The following is a 17,233-nucleotide window of genomic DNA, read 5'->3' as shown; positions in this document are numbered from 1 at the left end:
GGGGATATGCTCAAAAGATGGTAGTTTGGAATCGCCTTGCCCGGGTTCTGCTCACTGATTCGTTTTTTGCTTTTTTTGCTTTTCCTCCTTTGAGGAAAGTCCATCCAAGCCTGAAGAGAAGAAAGTTAGATTGCAGTATTTTACTTCAGCGCATCAACGGTGCTGTACCAACGCAGAGCCTGACAGATGGAGGCGGGGCCCTGGAGAAAATGAGAGTACCCCTCAACCAATGGACTCTTGGGAAGGGACAAGAAAAGAGTTCTAATTGGTTTGCTTTAAAGGATCAATAAAAGAAACGTAGCTCATGACCAAAAAAAAAAATAATAATAAGGGAAATGATAACTGTAAATCATTAAAGGAATTTTTTTGCTTTTTAAATTATTTTGGAAAGAAGAACTAAACTTAACAATAACAATAACACTAGTGGAGACATAAGAGCAGATCTTATTTAAGGTAAATGAAAAACAAATCCACTGCAGCACGTAATGACTGAGCCTCTGATTCAAAAGCAGCTGCCTGAATGTGTTCATGGTTAAGGGACAAGTTCGAAAGAGTATCAGGCTATATGGGCCCATGTCTGATCGTAACATGATTCAGTACCATTAATAATAGATTGCATGCATAATGCATCGTCGTTTCTCTGAAGGAGAACTCATCGAAAAGATCCAATATTCTTTCTAGGACATGTGCTCTCTAGTTGATCCTCAAGGTCTAACTTGGACTTCAGCTTCTTCATGGACACCTACTGCCTTCTTACCGCAGTGAAAGGACACAAAGTTCAGATGAGAAATCTGCAGGCATACTCGGAAAGAGAAGTGTGGTAATTCAGTTTTATGTAGTGATTATGGCAAAAACAAAAAGAGAGAGAGAGAGAGAGAGAGAAGAAATGAAGGGATGAACTGCGTCAATGCAGAGAGAGTAACATGCTGAGGTCATGACATAGAAATAATGTAAACGAGCCGCAAGGACTGCTCAGTGAGTAGGGTGAGTTTGCATTACAGATGCAGTAGAAAGCTTCTGCATTTGACAGCAGAGTGCTTATGTGACTGGAGCAACAGTGATCCCTGGTGTCGGGGTGACCAACAACAGTTTTTTCCCCCTCCAAACAAATTACATTCTGACAAATAAAAAAAAATATAGGAAAATTCTATAGCTATAAATAAGCAGAGCTCTAAAAGAATATAGCCAACGGACATTCAAATGTCAGAATGGCCCAGTCAAAGTAAAAATATTAAGTGAATGCAAATATGCAGCTTACTTTTCAAACCTTCATTTGTAAGAAATTTGGGAAAATAAAATTGACCATCTTTCCTGGACACTGGTTTGTATTGATCTGTGCCATAAAATCAGCATAAAATGCATTGACGTTTGTGGCTGTAACATAAACTGCAAAAGCTATGCATATTTTTTCAAGTAGTGTATATGTCTAATTCATAGCTGTTAAAATCAGCATAACCCTCTGCTAAATGGCTAATTAAAAAAAAAACACATACAATCACTAATGTGTGCAACATCAAACATGTTTGTGTAAAAAGAGAAGAAGTCTATCTGCTTTTAAACAAGTGGATGCAAACACACTTCATTATAGTTTCATCAGCCTTGAATATTTGTGTCCAACTAACAGTGAAATCCTGACTTTCATGCTGTTTGTGCTGACCTACATATGGTAAGATGAAATTACCTTTTTGTAGCTCATTAGAAATTATCACACATAATAATATCAAAAATGTGAAAATTGTGGATTTGTTTCATTACAAAAAAGTCGTCAGCTTTAACATTTTTCAGTGCTTAACAGACAAAAAGCCGAGGCGCTGATAGATAACATTATGAAGTGCTCCATTTGACCTAAATTAAATAGAAGGTTTTCCACTTGAAAAACCTTATGAAATTAACATTTTGTAAAACTCTGACCATAAATCCAAAAGTTGATCTTTCAAACTCAATCAGAACACTGAAATACTTCTGGTGGGTCAGCATAAGGTGAAAGAACGAAGCCTCTTTGGTAGAAAAATTGTTCATCTAATTAAAACTCACCACTAAGCAGTTTTGGCACAAACCAGTGACCTGGTTTAAAACCATTGTGCTGCCATTGTTTGGTCTGCTCTTCTGCCGGCTAGTTTGTACCAGAGTTTATTATTAATAGAGTGCTATCTTTATGCTATAGGAGGTAGTTATCTTTAATTTAAATCTTTACTAATGAACCTTTGCTAAGTGACACATTTGCTTAAATGTTATCATTGAAGTTAGCTGCCATACCTTGACACTCCATAAAAAAAATCTAGAAATTCTAAATTTGACCATAATCAGCTGTGTAGTCAGTTAGCTTAGATGTGTTTGTTTTAGAAAAAAAGCACTAACAAGCAAAGCATTCAGAGACAATCTTATTATTCTTTCAATCACACAAGTATATATGTACTATTAAAATTTACAAGAAAAATAGAATTTTAAATATAAAAGCAAATGAAGAGCCAAACTGTTGTTGTTTCAAAGCATCTGACATTATGTTCTTGGTCAGATTGCCATCTAGTGTCAGTTTGTAAAGCTGCAAGTAAGAGTTAAGTTTGTGCGGTTAATTTTGATTGTATTTACCAGTGAAAGAAATAAAATCTACCCAAAGAGAACCTGAAGCAATCCTCTTGACCAGAAATAGTAAGGGAACAAGATGTCTAAAGGCATAAAACGTGTTTTCTTGTAACATGGGTGCCCCCTAAATCCTCCCCAATTTTCTTAATTTTGACAATTGGCCGAATTTTAGGCAATTAGGTCATACTTACATAAGAAAACAGTCTTATCCACTTCAGCAATGGACTGAATACCAGCTGTCAAAGTGTCAACTGTCCCCTTTTTGCTCTGCCATGAGAGAGGGCTGACTGGCAGACCTGCTCACTGGGTCATGTCTAACTGGAGATTTGTTTTAGTTCCCTTACACTCAAAGACAAATTGTAGGGTTCTCATCCAACCTGTTGGTCAATGGCAAAAAAAGAATGGTCTTCTCTGTGTTGAAACAGTTATTCTTCAGGAAAAGAAAGCCTGAAGAATAAGTTGATCAGAGTTCTGAGAAACTCTGAGAATTAAACCAAAAACTAAAGCTCTGTTTTAGACATGTTGAAAATATATCTAAAATTATATAAAAATTTTAGATATAATTGTGGCTTATAGTAAAAGTGTGGCTTATAGTGCACCACTATACGCCACACTAATAGTGGTGCCAATAAGTCAGGCTCCAGTGATTTTTGCATAAACCTGTTTAAACATGGATTTCTTTTCCACATATATTCTCAAATTTAATCTTTTGTTTGTTTGTTTCAGCTCTGAAAGTAACCGAAAGTATTTTCGAAACCATGTCTCCTATTCTTGTTTTACTTAAATCTCATATTTATCTCCAGAATTACATCTGCAGTAGAAACTGGATTTGAAACACTGAAGAGCAGTGTTGTTTTACGCAATAAACAAATTGTATCAACAAAAATGTCTATTCTGAGTGAAACATCATGACATTCCACCCCCTGAATAATTGAGGTTGAAGACACTTTGGCTAGATGCAAATAATCTACTTATCTAACATTTTCCTGCAGCAAATTATCCCCGAAGCAAAGCATCACACTTTCAACTTTAAGCTTTGCATTTGGCATGAGGTTTTTCTTGTGGAATGGTGTTTGGTTCATACAGGTCCTCTGTTCTGGTGTTCAAATAATTACGTTTCAGAATTCTTTGAAATTACTTACTAGAACATTTCTTTCTGTAATAACAACAAATGCCCCCGTGTTACACGCCTTCAGTAGAATCCATGACACAGCTGACAGTTTTATGTAATTTAAAGTGGCTCACATTGGTTTGAGATTATCTCTCCTATGGATGGGCGGGGATGGCCGTGGCCGTACTGTTCCTGTTTCACCCTGCGACCGCTATGCTAAATCAAACGCACCAACTAAAATGAGCCTCGCCGTGTGGCATGTGACCATCCGGGTACTTCTGCGTTGCTACATAACTGCAGCTTAGGCCTCTGATTTGCTGCGTGCAAAGTACGTTTCTGTAAGTTATTTCAATGTTTTACACTACAAAAAGACGCTTCTACACAAACTATGTTGTATTTAGACATTAAGTCTGATGTTTAACAAATGCAGTTTAACAAAAAACTCCATGTAATGGACGGTTGTAAAGCACATTACGGAAACGTGACGGAGAAAGTCTTACATAACTTCCAGTTCTGACCAATCAGGGCGCGTAGTTTCTTCCTCCTTGAGCGTGTGGGTGGAGATGTTGACACAGAAGAGACATCTTGTAGGTAGTTGTTCATACGCGTAGTATATATCTACAGCTTTTGTTGTGTTCGTATTTTAAAATATTTGTCAAATTTGCCTACATTAATTATAGAGCTAGCAATAAGCCGTAAACATTTGGACGTTTTGAAGTTTTTTGTCGCGTGTTAGCAACGTGCGTTTGAAACATCTGAAGGTGTCGTATTTCTACACTCGCTTTTTCTTTAATTGTCGCTACTAGCTTAAAATAGTTTAATTTTAAACTTATTTTTTGGTAAATGTTTCCGTTTGATTATAACAACTGAGCTTGATTAGATTTGTGTGTTTTCACTGTGTTTCGGGGTTTATCTGCCGTCTACACATGCAGCCAGAGCTGCTCAGCAAACCCAACTCGGTGGATAAAGTCATGGAGCAAGGTTAAACTGGACAAACCTACTAAAAACTGCGGAGCAGGTTGAAAACTCTGTCTTTCATTTTTGTCTACTGACAGAGGAAAAACGTGAACGGACACCCTCTTTGGTTTGTTTTTGTTTTGCCATTGGAAGGACCACCCTCTTTATTTTCAACGCTGTGCTGAAGAATTCAGACAGCATGGGAGTCAACACCATCCATTGGTTTAGGAAGGGACTACGGCTGCACGACAACCCGGCTCTGAGGGACTCTATCCGGGGTACAGACACCCTGCGATGCATCTACATCCTGGACCCATGGTTCGCTGGTTCCTCTAGTGTTGGCATCAATAGATGGAGGTAAGAGATTGGACAGAAGGGGTCATAAAGATATTTATCTGAACGCCTCCATGGAGAGTTGTGGATCAACTTCAACTAAAGGGTATGAATTAGATGCTACGAAATTACTTTTACCCAGCTGAAGACATTCTCTGTGGGGTTTGCATGTATGGGTTTTCTCTGGCATCCGTCCTCCATCCAAAGAAAACAATCCCCATGACTGCTATAAGGACCAACCCTGCAAGGATTAGGCAGGTATAAAAAAATAGATGGACGGATGGAAAATGAATATCTTTTGAATCATTAACTTTAAGTTCAAACAACTGATTCTTTATTTTATTCAAAGTTTCAATAGAGACCATAATACCATGCATATAACTAAGAATAAGGAAACGTTTACAATGACTTTGTTTCTCATTTGCTGTCTCTTAGTCTGCTCAGTGTCATCACATATGTAATATTTAAGAAAGCCAAAAAGTTGGTTGTTGTATAAACTGCCAAAAACAAGTGTTTGGTCACTTGGGTTCAGAAATGCGAAAAAGCAACAGTTTAACACGACTTAAAGTGTCTGATTTAAAACTTGAATTTTATGGAATCATTATAGTACTATCAAATATTAATTATTATACTCCTAATATGAGGTAGTGATGATCTCCTGTTTGACGTGACTATTTAAAAACACTTTGAAATTTAGATGCTTATCCTACACTATTTACAAAATTGTTCAGCGGCATTTCTCACAGAAGAAGGATCCCAACGGGTTGTTAAGCTGCTACGCTGAAATACTTACTAACCTAGTATTCATCACAATCAAACATTTGTATTTTAGTTACTTGAGAACTGTAGATAATGTGTTTTACTTTTTTTATTATGTGATTCTAAAAACTTTTCTCCAAATCTCAGTGCTATGCACAAAATAACATTTATTATCTGCCATTTTTAGAAATCCACATTCTTTGTTTATAATCATAAGTTAGTTCATCATCTCATGCTCTTTCATGATATTGAGAAACACTACTTTCACTCTATCCAAGTGAATTTCATTTGTAGGTCAAGTTTTGTTAGAAGCAGAAAATGGATACTTCACCACCCATACATTAGTTGCTAGTCTCCCTGGGTTGAGTCTTTTGCATTTATTGATAGAGTATACATCTGTAGACTGATATAACTGTGCAGAATCACAGTACAAGCACGATGACCAGATTTGCTGATGACACTATTAATGGTATTATCCCCTGCAGTGAGTCAGCCTACTTGGAGGGGATCAACCAGAGAACAGCTTGCATCTCAAAATCAGTACAAGAAGCTGATTGTTGATTCCAGTTGATTTGGAGGAAATCACCATCATCTATGTTATTAATAAACACAAGTGGAAAAATTTTAAGATTCCAAGGAATGTGAACCTACTTGCAATTCAGTCATTCATTTTATTTGTATTTACACTGGTTAGTAAATAAATTATATCTTTGATACATCATGTTCCGCATGGAAATTGTAGATTTTCCGCAGTTAATCTGGTACTATGTGGTACATTTACTAGTGGCCACGTGCTGTTTCAGCACAAATAATTTTTTTAACTCTGATTTCATTTGGACTAATGTTATCTGGGCAGAAACGGTGTAGACCATTCATGCCTTGGTTAAGGCTTCAGGCAGTGAGTTGCCGGCCTAATCACCGTATGGCTGGTTCTTTTTCTTAGTTGTTCAGTTTTCATGAAAGATTCAGAAACGGTGTCAGTGTGCTGACACACTCACTACCTCATTTGTCATAGCTCTAGCCTACAATTACACGCTTTTATTCACCAAGCAGCTCTCCACATTACCATATTTTCTTCTTGCACACTTCATTTTTGTTTCCATAATTCCACATATGACATATTTCCCCATAATGTTCTGTTCATTAATGCTTGTGTTTGAGTCACTGTAACAAGTTAATTTGTCTGCAGTTAATCTATATTGTTCAATGAATTCAGTCAGTCAAATAAATAAACTTTTCAATAGTATTCTAATTTAAGAAATATGACTGGATAAAATGGGGGGTGGGGAGTTTTGGCATCTTTTCTTTGGCTTAAGAACATTAATATTGATCCATAATTTTTGTGCTGAATCATTCTCTGGGTATGCCACAGTTAGTTGTATGAAACATTATTAACATTATTTTTAGCCACAGGCTAATATGAGAGTGCATAAATAAAGCTTCTGAGAAATGTATTTGATATAAAGCCTTTCAGTTCCAAGTTTTATGCCATTTATGTAAAAAAATTATAACTCTTTAAGTGGAGAAATTATGGGAAGATGTTCCATAAAATGTGTTACATCTTATGGAGCTATTTCGAATCAGATAGACAATGAAGATATACAAAAACATTTGAGTCTGCTGTCACCATTTTTGTACTTAAAGATTAAGGACTCTTTCAATTTTGACAATCGTTTTCTTTTTTAAAAAAGCAGGAACAAACAATATAGATTTATTTTGGATTTCATCATAATGAATATCTTCAGATTAGTCTTGAGCAGCTCAGAAACATTTGATGTCTTTATGTGGTTTACTTTTTAAACTAACTTGTCAACCATCATTTTAGAGGTTCTCATTGAAGCAGTTAAAGTCTCCTATAATTCAGGGCCTTGGGATGTTTTTCCCTAACATGATCCAAGTGACAGTCATAAAAATAAATGTCTGCTGAATTGTGCGGTATATCCAACCTCTAAAGAGTTCATTCAGATCAACTATGCTTGTCAGTACTGATCTTGTGATTGCATTCTGTGCATCTGTTAGCACAAAATATAAGTCATTTGGTAACGTCTGTCCTTCTGTCTTCTCAGGTTTTTGCTGCATTGTTTAGAGGATTTGGATGCAAGCCTGCGCAAACTTAACTCCCGCTTGTTTGTGATCAGAGGTCAACCCACAGATGTCTTCCCTCGTCTTTTTAGGGTATGAAAATTACTTCCAAGTTTGCACATTCACGCCGGTTTGAACAAATTTATGATGTTAAATAAAACAACTAATTGTGTTTAAACACATTCCAGTATTGTGTTTCTCAGACTTTATGTGATCATTTGTTTCCTAGGAATGGAATATTACGCGGTTATCCTATGAATATGACTCTGAGCCATTTGGAAAGGAACGTGACGCTGCCATCCAGAAACTAGCCAGTGAGGCCGGCGTGGAGGTCACTGTCCGGATTTCACACACACTCTATAACCTGGACAAGTGAGTTAGTCTGGATTATTTGTTGGGACAATTTCGTGTGGCAATCAACCTATTTAAAACTGTTGTTTTCATACTATTTTTGCATGTAAGGGCTTCCTTAAAACACCTTTCTGTCTCTTAAAGGATTATAGAACTCAATGGTGGTCAGCCTCCACTTACATATAAGCGCTTCCAGGCTATAATTAACCGAATGGATGCTGTGGAGCTCCCTGCAGAGACGATCACATCAGAAGTAATAAAAAGCTGCACCACTCCAATTACTCATGATCATGATGACAAGTTTGGCGTTCCATCCCTTGAAGAGCTTGGTGAGCTGCTTCTTCGTTTTAAGCTTGTGAAATGTGTTTATAGGCTCCGCCACCTATTTGTTTCGACCTGGAATGGTGATAAATGTATTTCCCAGTTCATCCGTTAAGCTAAACTATGTTTAGAGGAAAAAAGAACTTTATTTTTCATGCCTAATATATAAACCCTGCTGCAGAATTTTAATTTTGGCACATTTCTTGATTATTAATGAAATTGTAAAGCTTTTTAGCAAACCTCCCTCTTTGCTTTAAAACACAACTGTTAATACTTGTTTCATTATAGTATTAGTTTTTCTATTCTCAAGATGAATGCTATTGGTCGGTTAACCTGAAATAACCCAGAATGTTGCAACTAGGTATGCATATCTAATTGATCCACTTCGTTTCTGAAAGCCATGAACTAACAACCATTTTCCTACGGTAGGTTTTGAGACGGAGGGCCTCAACACTGCAGTCTGGCCAGGCGGAGAAACGGAAGCCCTCATGAGGTTAGAACGACATCTGGAGAGGAAGGTAAAAATTTACCTTTTTAAAGTACTGACCCGATGACATACATGTAATCATTGAATTTATACGGAAAAATAGCTTATTTCACAAACTAGTGTTTGAATAGTCAATTAATTCATGATTTTAATTTAGTTTTTGGCTGTACATGTTGATATGAAGAGATAATTTTACTACTACTTTCAACATATGGATTCTGTTCAGAGAGGACAGCAGAAGGTTAGGGGATTTGTTGTTAATACTCCGGTTCTTCATTACCTTAATGAAGAACCGGTGTATTTTATGCAAATACACCATAGTGTGTATTTGCATAAAATTAACAGCCTTTTTTGGTGTTTTTTACAGTATACAACTGACCTCTGCTCTAAAACTTAACATATTATAACTGTCAATTATTATCTGGGCATGATGGGTGTGCATAAAAAATAATCCACAATCAGCAATATTTTAAAAGTTATTGCTGATTGTGAAACTTAGTTTTTCACCCCATATAACTTGAAGCTCAAATTCAAGTTTTTGAACAATTTTAAAACAGTAAAGGATATCAGAAAATGTAGACTGAGAAGAGGAATTTCTCAGATGAATAACAAAAGGCATATGGATGCCGGTAGAAGTTAATTTACATTAGTAACAAATAACGGCTTTTACTGACTGAAAGGTCTTCTTTCAGAGCATTTTTATTTCTAATTAAACCCCCAGTTTTGACTAGCATCAATTAATAACCATCTCATTTCTTATTTCAAAGGTTTGTTTCTTCATTTAAATTAACAAAACTCTAAGCTTTCAAAGATGCTTTCCAAACGCTTAAATTAACATTTTCACCTAAAACAGCCGGAAACTTTGCTATCTGTGCTTTTTCCCTTCCTGTCGGGTTTTTATTGTTGCAGAAAGCTGCTAAATAAAAACTTCACAGATTAATGCATCCTTAAGGCATTGCACAATAATCTTTAAAAACTCTATTTGATTTAAAAATGACTTAAAACAATTTTATAAGTAATCTATTCTCGTCAATTCTCTTCCTTTTGCAGTCATCTATTAAAATGTTGCTAAAAGCGATAATATTTTCTACATGTTTTTGCAGGCGTGGGTGGCAAACTTTGAGCGTCCTCGAATGAACTCCAACTCCCTGTTGGCCGCTCCTACAGGCCTCAGCCCGTATCTGCGCTTTGGATGTCTCTCTTGTCGGCTCTTCTACTTCAAACTCACAGATCTTTACAAAAAGGTAGAAATGATCCTGACAGATGAAAAACATTTCTTTGCAATATACATTAGCTAAATGTATATTCTGTAATAACTGAAAATGTACCATTATAACAAATAACAGGTTTGTTTCTTAATTTATCAGGTGAAGAAGAACAGCACACCACCTCTGTCCCTTTATGGCCAGCTCTTATGGAGGGAATTCTTCTACACAACGGCCACCAACAACTCCTGCTTTGACAAGATGGAGGGAAACCCCGTTTGTCTTCAAATACCCTGGGACCGAAACCCGGAAGCCCTGGCCAAGTGGGCAGAGGGACGAACAGGTTATCCATGGATTGACGCTATAATGACCCAGCTGAGACAGGAGGGCTGGATCCATCATTTGGCCCGGCACGCTGTGGCCTGTTTCCTCACAAGGGGAGACCTCTGGATCAGCTGGGAAGAAGGCATGAAAGTAAGAATAACGAGGAGAAGCAAAAAATCCACTTCCTACCTGAAGTTAACTTGGAGTCATTGTGGCTATAAGTACCATATTTTGGAGGTTTTGTGAACCATTCATTTTCAAGGGTGAAAGTGAAGTGTACAGCACATATAGGTAAAACCAATAATTGGATGAGAACGTTTGAAATTGTTGTGGATTTAGTCTAACAAACATATTTTAAAAATTATCATAAAAGCTCAAACATGCATATAGTCCCGCCCAAAGATCTGGTTCAAATGAGGAAATATATTTCCTCAAATATGAGGAAATATGTTTAAGCTGGTTGGTTTCTGGCACCAACACAACATCAGAGCATTACCCACAATGGTTTTGTATTGTTAAGTTCAAGGCTTTCCAGAAGCTTAATGTTATACTGCTTAGTCCTTTGATGTAGATTTGGGATCATTTTTCCCTGCTTGAATATTTTATGTTGTGTCTAATCTTCATTCATTAGCAGCAGCTTTCAAATGAAGCTGATTTGTACAAAAATCACAGACAACAAATAAGCCTCTCACATGATAAACATATTGTTCTTTAGTTTAAACAAAGAGGCATTTTTCCTCTCTGTTTGCAGCAGCAACATTCAGTTTAGGTTTCATGTGTTTTTGTACCATGCACTTACTTTTGCATGGTAAAAGTAAGTGCGTGGTCTCTCAGTCCATGGGAACATGGAACTTTTTCTCCCGTAGACAGTGGCACTGATGTTGCAGTAGTTTCTTGCTGTCTGCTGCAATCCGTTTATATGGCTCGGGTGAAAGATGAACACAGTTGGGCGTTTTGACAGGGCTGTGATCCCAAACACACGTCGAAGGTGGTCTTGAAATAGATACGTTTCTGGAACGGTCCTGACTTCAGCTGTACTGAACAGTTGGGAAATATTTTTAAAAGCAAAGTCTGTCAAGGAAACCGACCGATTTGAATAAACTGCACCAGTTCTGTGCCAGTAATTTGTCATTCATTCAGCCACAGCTTGTTCATGGTTAATAAAATATTTGTGTTTGTATACGAATTTCAGCATCGTGTAAAATCATGAACATGTGTAGATGTGAAGAAAAGTCCTCCATAAATTCACATATCTGGATATAATTCCTGATTTTAGATTTCAGTGAAGTTGTTGCTGTTTTTTCATCCTGAAAAAACATCAAAATCCAAAATCATGAGATTAAGTGAATGTAAACTAGTGACAGTATGTGTCACAATTAACTTCCCAGTTGAGTCATCTAAAACACTGGAGTAAATGGAAGTAATACAGTGTTGTTGTTTGTTCGCAGGTCTTTGAGGAGTTGTTACTCGATGCAGACTGGAGTGTAAACGCCGGCAGCTGGATGTGGCTTTCCTGCAGTTCATTTTTCCAGCAGTTTTTCCACTGCTACTGTCCCGTGGGATTTGGTCGACGCACTGACCCCAGTGGCGACTACATACGGTAAGTCACTGCTTTCACGTGAATATAAAAAATTTGTTTTAAGATTAGGATGTTTGTTTTATGCTTCCCACAGAGATTAAAATGGGAAACCAAAATCTCATGGTTAACTTGTGCTTTTCTAAACCCTCACATGGGGGGGAAGGCATGTCAGATGGTTTCAGAAATTTGTAAAAATAGCAAGCTCATCTTGTGTCTTCACTGTGGGTATGAAAAGGTGATCCTTAATAAAGTGAAAACAAAGGGTGCTTTGTCCCTGTGTTTTATTTTGCGCATCTTCCTTTTTTTCAGTCGTTACTTGCCTGTGTTGAGGGGTTTTCCTGCAAAATACATCTATGATCCTTGGAATGCCCCGGAGGATGTGCAAAAGGCAGCTAAGTGTGTCATAGGAACCAACTACCCCAGACCCATGGTGAACCACGCCGAGGCCAGCCGCGTCAACATCGAGAGGATGAAGCAGATTTACCAGCAGCTCTCCTGCTACAAAGGACTGGGTAAAGACTAGAGCTGGATGATTGTTAAATCTTCAAGCACACTGTAGATTAATATTAGGTGTAATGAATGGCAGGCGCCTTCAATTTTGTTAGTTTTAACAAAGTTGAAGGCAGCTGTAAGAACCACTTATCTTTAGAAAAAAGAATGAGACAGATCTTCAATTTATTCCTACATCGACCCTGAAGAGTTGTCCTGCTCTGACACAAGCAGTTAGTCTGTCTTAGACACCAAGTCACATCGTCACATAACCTAGTAGATCTTGTTTCTTTCCTTTGACCCCAACTCTAGAGCAGTAAAACAGGTCCAAACATGTTCCCACCCATTGAGAACTTCATCTGTTCTACTACTTTTAAGGTGTAGCTGTATTCTTCTTCTCAATGCATTAACATTTCTCACAGTAAAATCTGCTGCTGTGTTCTCCTCTCTTACGAAAGTTGTAAGTTTTCATACAGATAAAACAAACAAAATATTTATGTGGAGGAAAAGAAAACCGTTTTCGCACTGCAAGGAACAGAACGGAACGGTCCGGTTCCACCCGTACTTCAGCACTGTTGTGTTTGCATATAACTGAGGGCGGCATCGAAGCTGTATCTGACGTCATTATTTTTGAAACTAAACAATGATTTCGATGTAGCGGCCGAAGTCATTTCCTCAGAGATGCGGCGGAAAACTTTCCTCGTTGACCGATCTAGTTCATTCTGTACTCGTTCATCAGAGAGTAAGCGGAGGAAAAAAATGACCTCATCATGCGACCAGGTAACAGCAGAATATTGAGAGGAATTAATCACAAATTTAAAAAAATTATAATAAAAATATTAAAAAGAGCACTCTTTACAAAATACAGTAAGAACAGTTTAGTGAGAGCCAGCTAAAACCGATCAACGGTTGACTGCAAAACCACCAACGGCTGACTCTAAACCAATCAGCTGCTGATTCTAAGCAGCCCCATTTGGCCGGCCCAATTGGAAGCACAGCTCTTGTGGTTCCAAGGAGCTGGGTGGAACCAGGTCGGAAGTTCTAATGCAAACACGGTCGGCCCTACTTTGAACCCGTTCCGTTCCATTCCTTGCAGTGCGAAAACGGCTCAAGTAAATTTATAAGTACACCCCCTTTCAAAATATAACCTCTATTTACTTTTTGTCACTTTACTACTCACCCACTTAACTCACTTTATCAGGAAAGCTAAGTTGCCACCACTTAGCATTTAATTGTAACCAATGTGAGACCATTTAGACATTAATGCCATTTATATTTGATTTCAGTGTGTTTGGACTCTTGATGTTGCCGTGGGCAGAAATCTGTTTTCCCAGATAGCCCACACACCCCTGCAGAAGGCAGAGCGGGTCAGTGTCAGGGAACATCGTCTCTGTAAATGGCTTGGTTTTTAGAACCCACAGTGTAAATGCAAAGTAACAATCTCTGTAAATAAAATGGTTGCAGGACATTCTGTTCAAAACCGTTAAGAAATGCAACTTTAGTTTTTCTCCATCAGTAGCGTTTCGAATGGTTGCTATTTGGTCTCATATGAGTGAAGCGGCTTCATAAACGCGTTTGCTGTGTCACCACTGTGGCTTGTGACAAACCTTAATTGAAAATTATGTATCCTTTTGTCTTACACTTTAGTTGTACTCGATGTTGTGTTACTCTCACTCATACAACTGTGATTAAGTACATTTGATTTTCTGGTTGTACTGTGACAAATGTCAAATAGTCCAAGGGCCATGAATACTTTTGCAAGGCAGACTATCATTATTCTGAAGGGAAATTTGTTTTACTGCTGGTAGTAAAGCATGAAACACATGAACACACGTTGTTCACTTTACCACTGTTTTTATACTTAATGCTGAAGTCTTGTATCCAGATCTCTGTGCACATCAGATGGCAGCATGATCGAACAATTTAATCCCATGTAGGAGGATACCAATTTTAATTTAGAGGTACACAATGAATAAGCATGAAATTCTGCTTATGTTTCAGGGCTACTTGCAACTGTTCCAGCAAATCCCAACAATGGCGTAAATGGTAGCAACATTGGAAGAGTCGACGCTTACTCTGCTGCAGGGTCCTTTGAAAGTCCCCTGTTGCAGGAGGGAACATCTCAAACAGGTACGGCAACTTTAAGAATACAATTAAGTTGCGCATTATTCTCAGTACACTAAGATTTTTACAGAAGAATCATGTTATTCAAGACTAAAATTTCTTCTCATGAGACTTGAGCGTGATACCCAGCATCTGAAATGTGGCCTGCAGAGCTGCTCTAAGTTGTTTACAAGTAGAAGAGGAATACAGTGAATTATTATGGAGCATCACTAATACTCTGAGGAGAACATGTAATATGTCCTCAGCACTATAATAGGCTGTAACAGCATTTTTTGTCACTCATCAATAGGCCTGTCGCGATAAACGATAAATCAATTAATCGCACGATAAATTAAACCTATCGAGCTCATTTTAATTATCGGCTTTATCGTCTCTTCCTGCCTTTTTTCTTTCTGTTGATGACACTGAATGAAAAAAGGCTCAGCTCCGGTGCTCTCCACTGATCCTCCCTTCCTCATTTCCTTAGTGTAATGTCCAGCGCACACGAGTTGTCGGCCCATTTTCAAAACCTGAGAGACACCTTAGCCGACAGAAATCCCAGGTATAACGGTTCGATCGGGTTCGTCGTACCGTGTGATGTCCAGCCACATGGGCACAAAATAATGGCTACAAGTCCAGTTAACTAATTTTAAAACCAGGCATTAATCAATGCTATAGAGTCTACATGCGATACATGTGGCTAGAGTCAGAATAAAGTCCTGACTGAATGAAAATCATTATAACCTATTTATGTCACGTTAACAAAGAGCAGCTGAAAACTTATCGGGTTTATTAACTGCGGTAGCAATTTGGCTCCAACTCCTCCCTTTGTCATTTCTATATTCTTTGCACGAAACGTTGAATAAATATTAATGTTGTTTCCACATATCATCTCCAATGTTCACTGGACTTCGGGTTGCGCTGTGTCAGTTGTTTGGGATTCCCGCCCATAATTTCCCTTCAAAAAGCACAGAGGAGGATCCGCGCTTTCTGATTGGCTACCTGCCGCATTCAGCTTTAAGCTCCCAGTCGGGGAAAACCCCTGATTTAGATCGGAGCGGCCACGACGATCTACCGTAACCCACCATACACTACGGGATGATCGGTTACGAAATCACCAGCGACAACCTTAGATCGGCCAACGATCTAAGATTGTTGTAAGTGGAAAAAAGGGGCAAAAAATCGTGTAGTATGAACTACTGCATCAGGTAGTCAGATGTGCCCATCTTCTCTATTTAAATCTAATGATTACTGAAGGCCAATATAGTATACAGACTTTATAATCTGCACTCTTTTGGTTGAATGCAGTATTTATTTCCACTTTGGCTTTATGTTGTTTAGTTTTTATTCAAGTACGTTTTTTGTTAATGGAGACTGAGAATCCATTTTATTTTTGTTTTTGGTTGTTTTGTTTATTTAGTTTATTAGTTCCAGTGTTATGTGTTTTTTTGAAAATAAAGTGTATCTATCTATGGCAGGAAATAGCATGCATTATTAGTCATTTCCATTAAATCAGTGTCAAAAGGTCTTGAAACAATATTATCGTTTATCACAATAACTTTTTAGACAATCAATCGCTCAGTAAAATTTGTTATCGTGACAGGCCTACTCATCAATGAAAGCTGCTTGCTAATGTGTCTGAAATCTTGTCGATGTCTCTCCTGTGTCATATTTGATAGTTGGAAGGAGACAGTCCTCGCAGAAACGCCGTCATGAAGAGCCGGAGCCTGAATGCAGCTTCAAGTCCTGGAAGCACAGCAAATAGCTTGGATATTAATAATGGATATTAATAATCCCTCACATGGTTTCTGTTCCATGTCCTCCGGTAGCAACAACTAACTCCCGCCTAATGACGATGGAGATGAGACCGTTAATCTGCTGGTACCATTCAGTATTTCTTTTATGCAGGAAGTTGTAGACATTAAGTGAATTATGAGTTGCTTGCATTTCAGATATTGCCTGTTACCATGTGTTAGTCGCAGGATGGGAGCTGGTTTAACTCTCAGGTACAAAGTCATAAAACTGTAATATATCAGACCGAACCATGCAAAAATGACATGAAGCAGCCTGTTGTCTTCCACTGCAGTGTGTAACTGCGAGCATGATGAACCTGCTAAACAATAATATTTCCTCGCATCATTTAGCATTTTGATGGAAGAGTAAAGCATTTTCTTAAATTCATGTACACAAATAAAATGCCTGTTGTTTCAGCACAACAATTAACAATTTGGAGTTTTCATTCCACAAAAGTTGAGATTTGTTTTCCAAGCTAAGAGTCTTAGTAGAAGCCAGTCAATATTAAACATTTTGTAAATATTTGGAACTGTTTTTATGTTTTTGTATATTTGGCTGTGGTCTCAAAAAAGTCTTTCTGTGAACAAAGGTACAGAAATGTAAAGATTATAATTTAAATATATATTATTTTGTCACCTCAGTGATCGTAAATGTGTTTTGTATAAATAACGGCAATTTTCTGAATGTTTTGACATGACAATAAAAGACAAAAAATTATAAAGTTTTGCATTTGGATTTTGTGGGATAAAGCTTCC

General features: G+C 37.7%; 2 protein-coding genes across 3 annotated transcripts in view; one reads left to right on the top strand and one right to left on the bottom strand.

The window, feature by feature from the left end:
• btbd11b (BTB (POZ) domain containing 11b) overlaps positions 1-4,297 on the bottom strand; it is a 95,542-nt gene extending 91,245 nt beyond the window's left edge. Inside the window, exons 1-2 of the mRNA XM_017305166.1 lie at positions 4,181-4,297; positions 3,829-3,910 (exon numbers count right to left, since the gene is read on the bottom strand). Coding sequence (XP_017160655.1) covers positions 3,829-3,910; positions 4,181-4,297 — 199 coding nt within the window. The remainder of the gene's footprint in view (positions 1-3,828; positions 3,911-4,180) is intronic.
• Positions 3,943-17,182, top strand: cry1b (cryptochrome circadian regulator 1b). Of its 2 annotated transcripts, none has more exons than XM_008411627.2 (12): positions 3,943-4,032; positions 4,750-5,008; positions 7,810-7,918; positions 8,055-8,197; positions 8,321-8,505; positions 8,927-9,015; positions 10,088-10,228; positions 10,352-10,663; positions 11,962-12,113; positions 12,402-12,604; positions 14,583-14,711; positions 16,364-17,182. In XM_008411627.2, the coding sequence occupies exons 2-12, from the start codon at positions 4,851-4,853 to the stop codon at positions 16,447-16,449; spliced, it is 1,707 nt and encodes a 568-aa protein (XP_008409849.1). In that variant the 5' UTR covers positions 3,943-4,032; positions 4,750-4,850; the 3' UTR covers positions 16,450-17,182. The 2 variants fall into 2 exon arrangements, with proteins under 2 accessions (XP_008409849.1, XP_008409850.1); XM_008411628.2 differs by lacking the exon at positions 3,943-4,032 and adding an exon at positions 4,258-4,281.
• Positions 17,183-17,233: the final 51 nt, after the last annotated feature.

The sequence above is a fragment of the Poecilia reticulata genome, linkage group LG6 (genome assembly GCF_000633615.1).
Source record: "Poecilia reticulata strain Guanapo linkage group LG6, Guppy_female_1.0+MT, whole genome shotgun sequence".
NCBI lineage: Eukaryota > Metazoa > Chordata > Actinopteri > Cyprinodontiformes > Poeciliidae > Poecilia > Poecilia reticulata.
The sequence above is the reverse complement of the archived record's forward strand: the minus strand, read 5'-3'. Positions and strand labels throughout refer to the sequence as shown.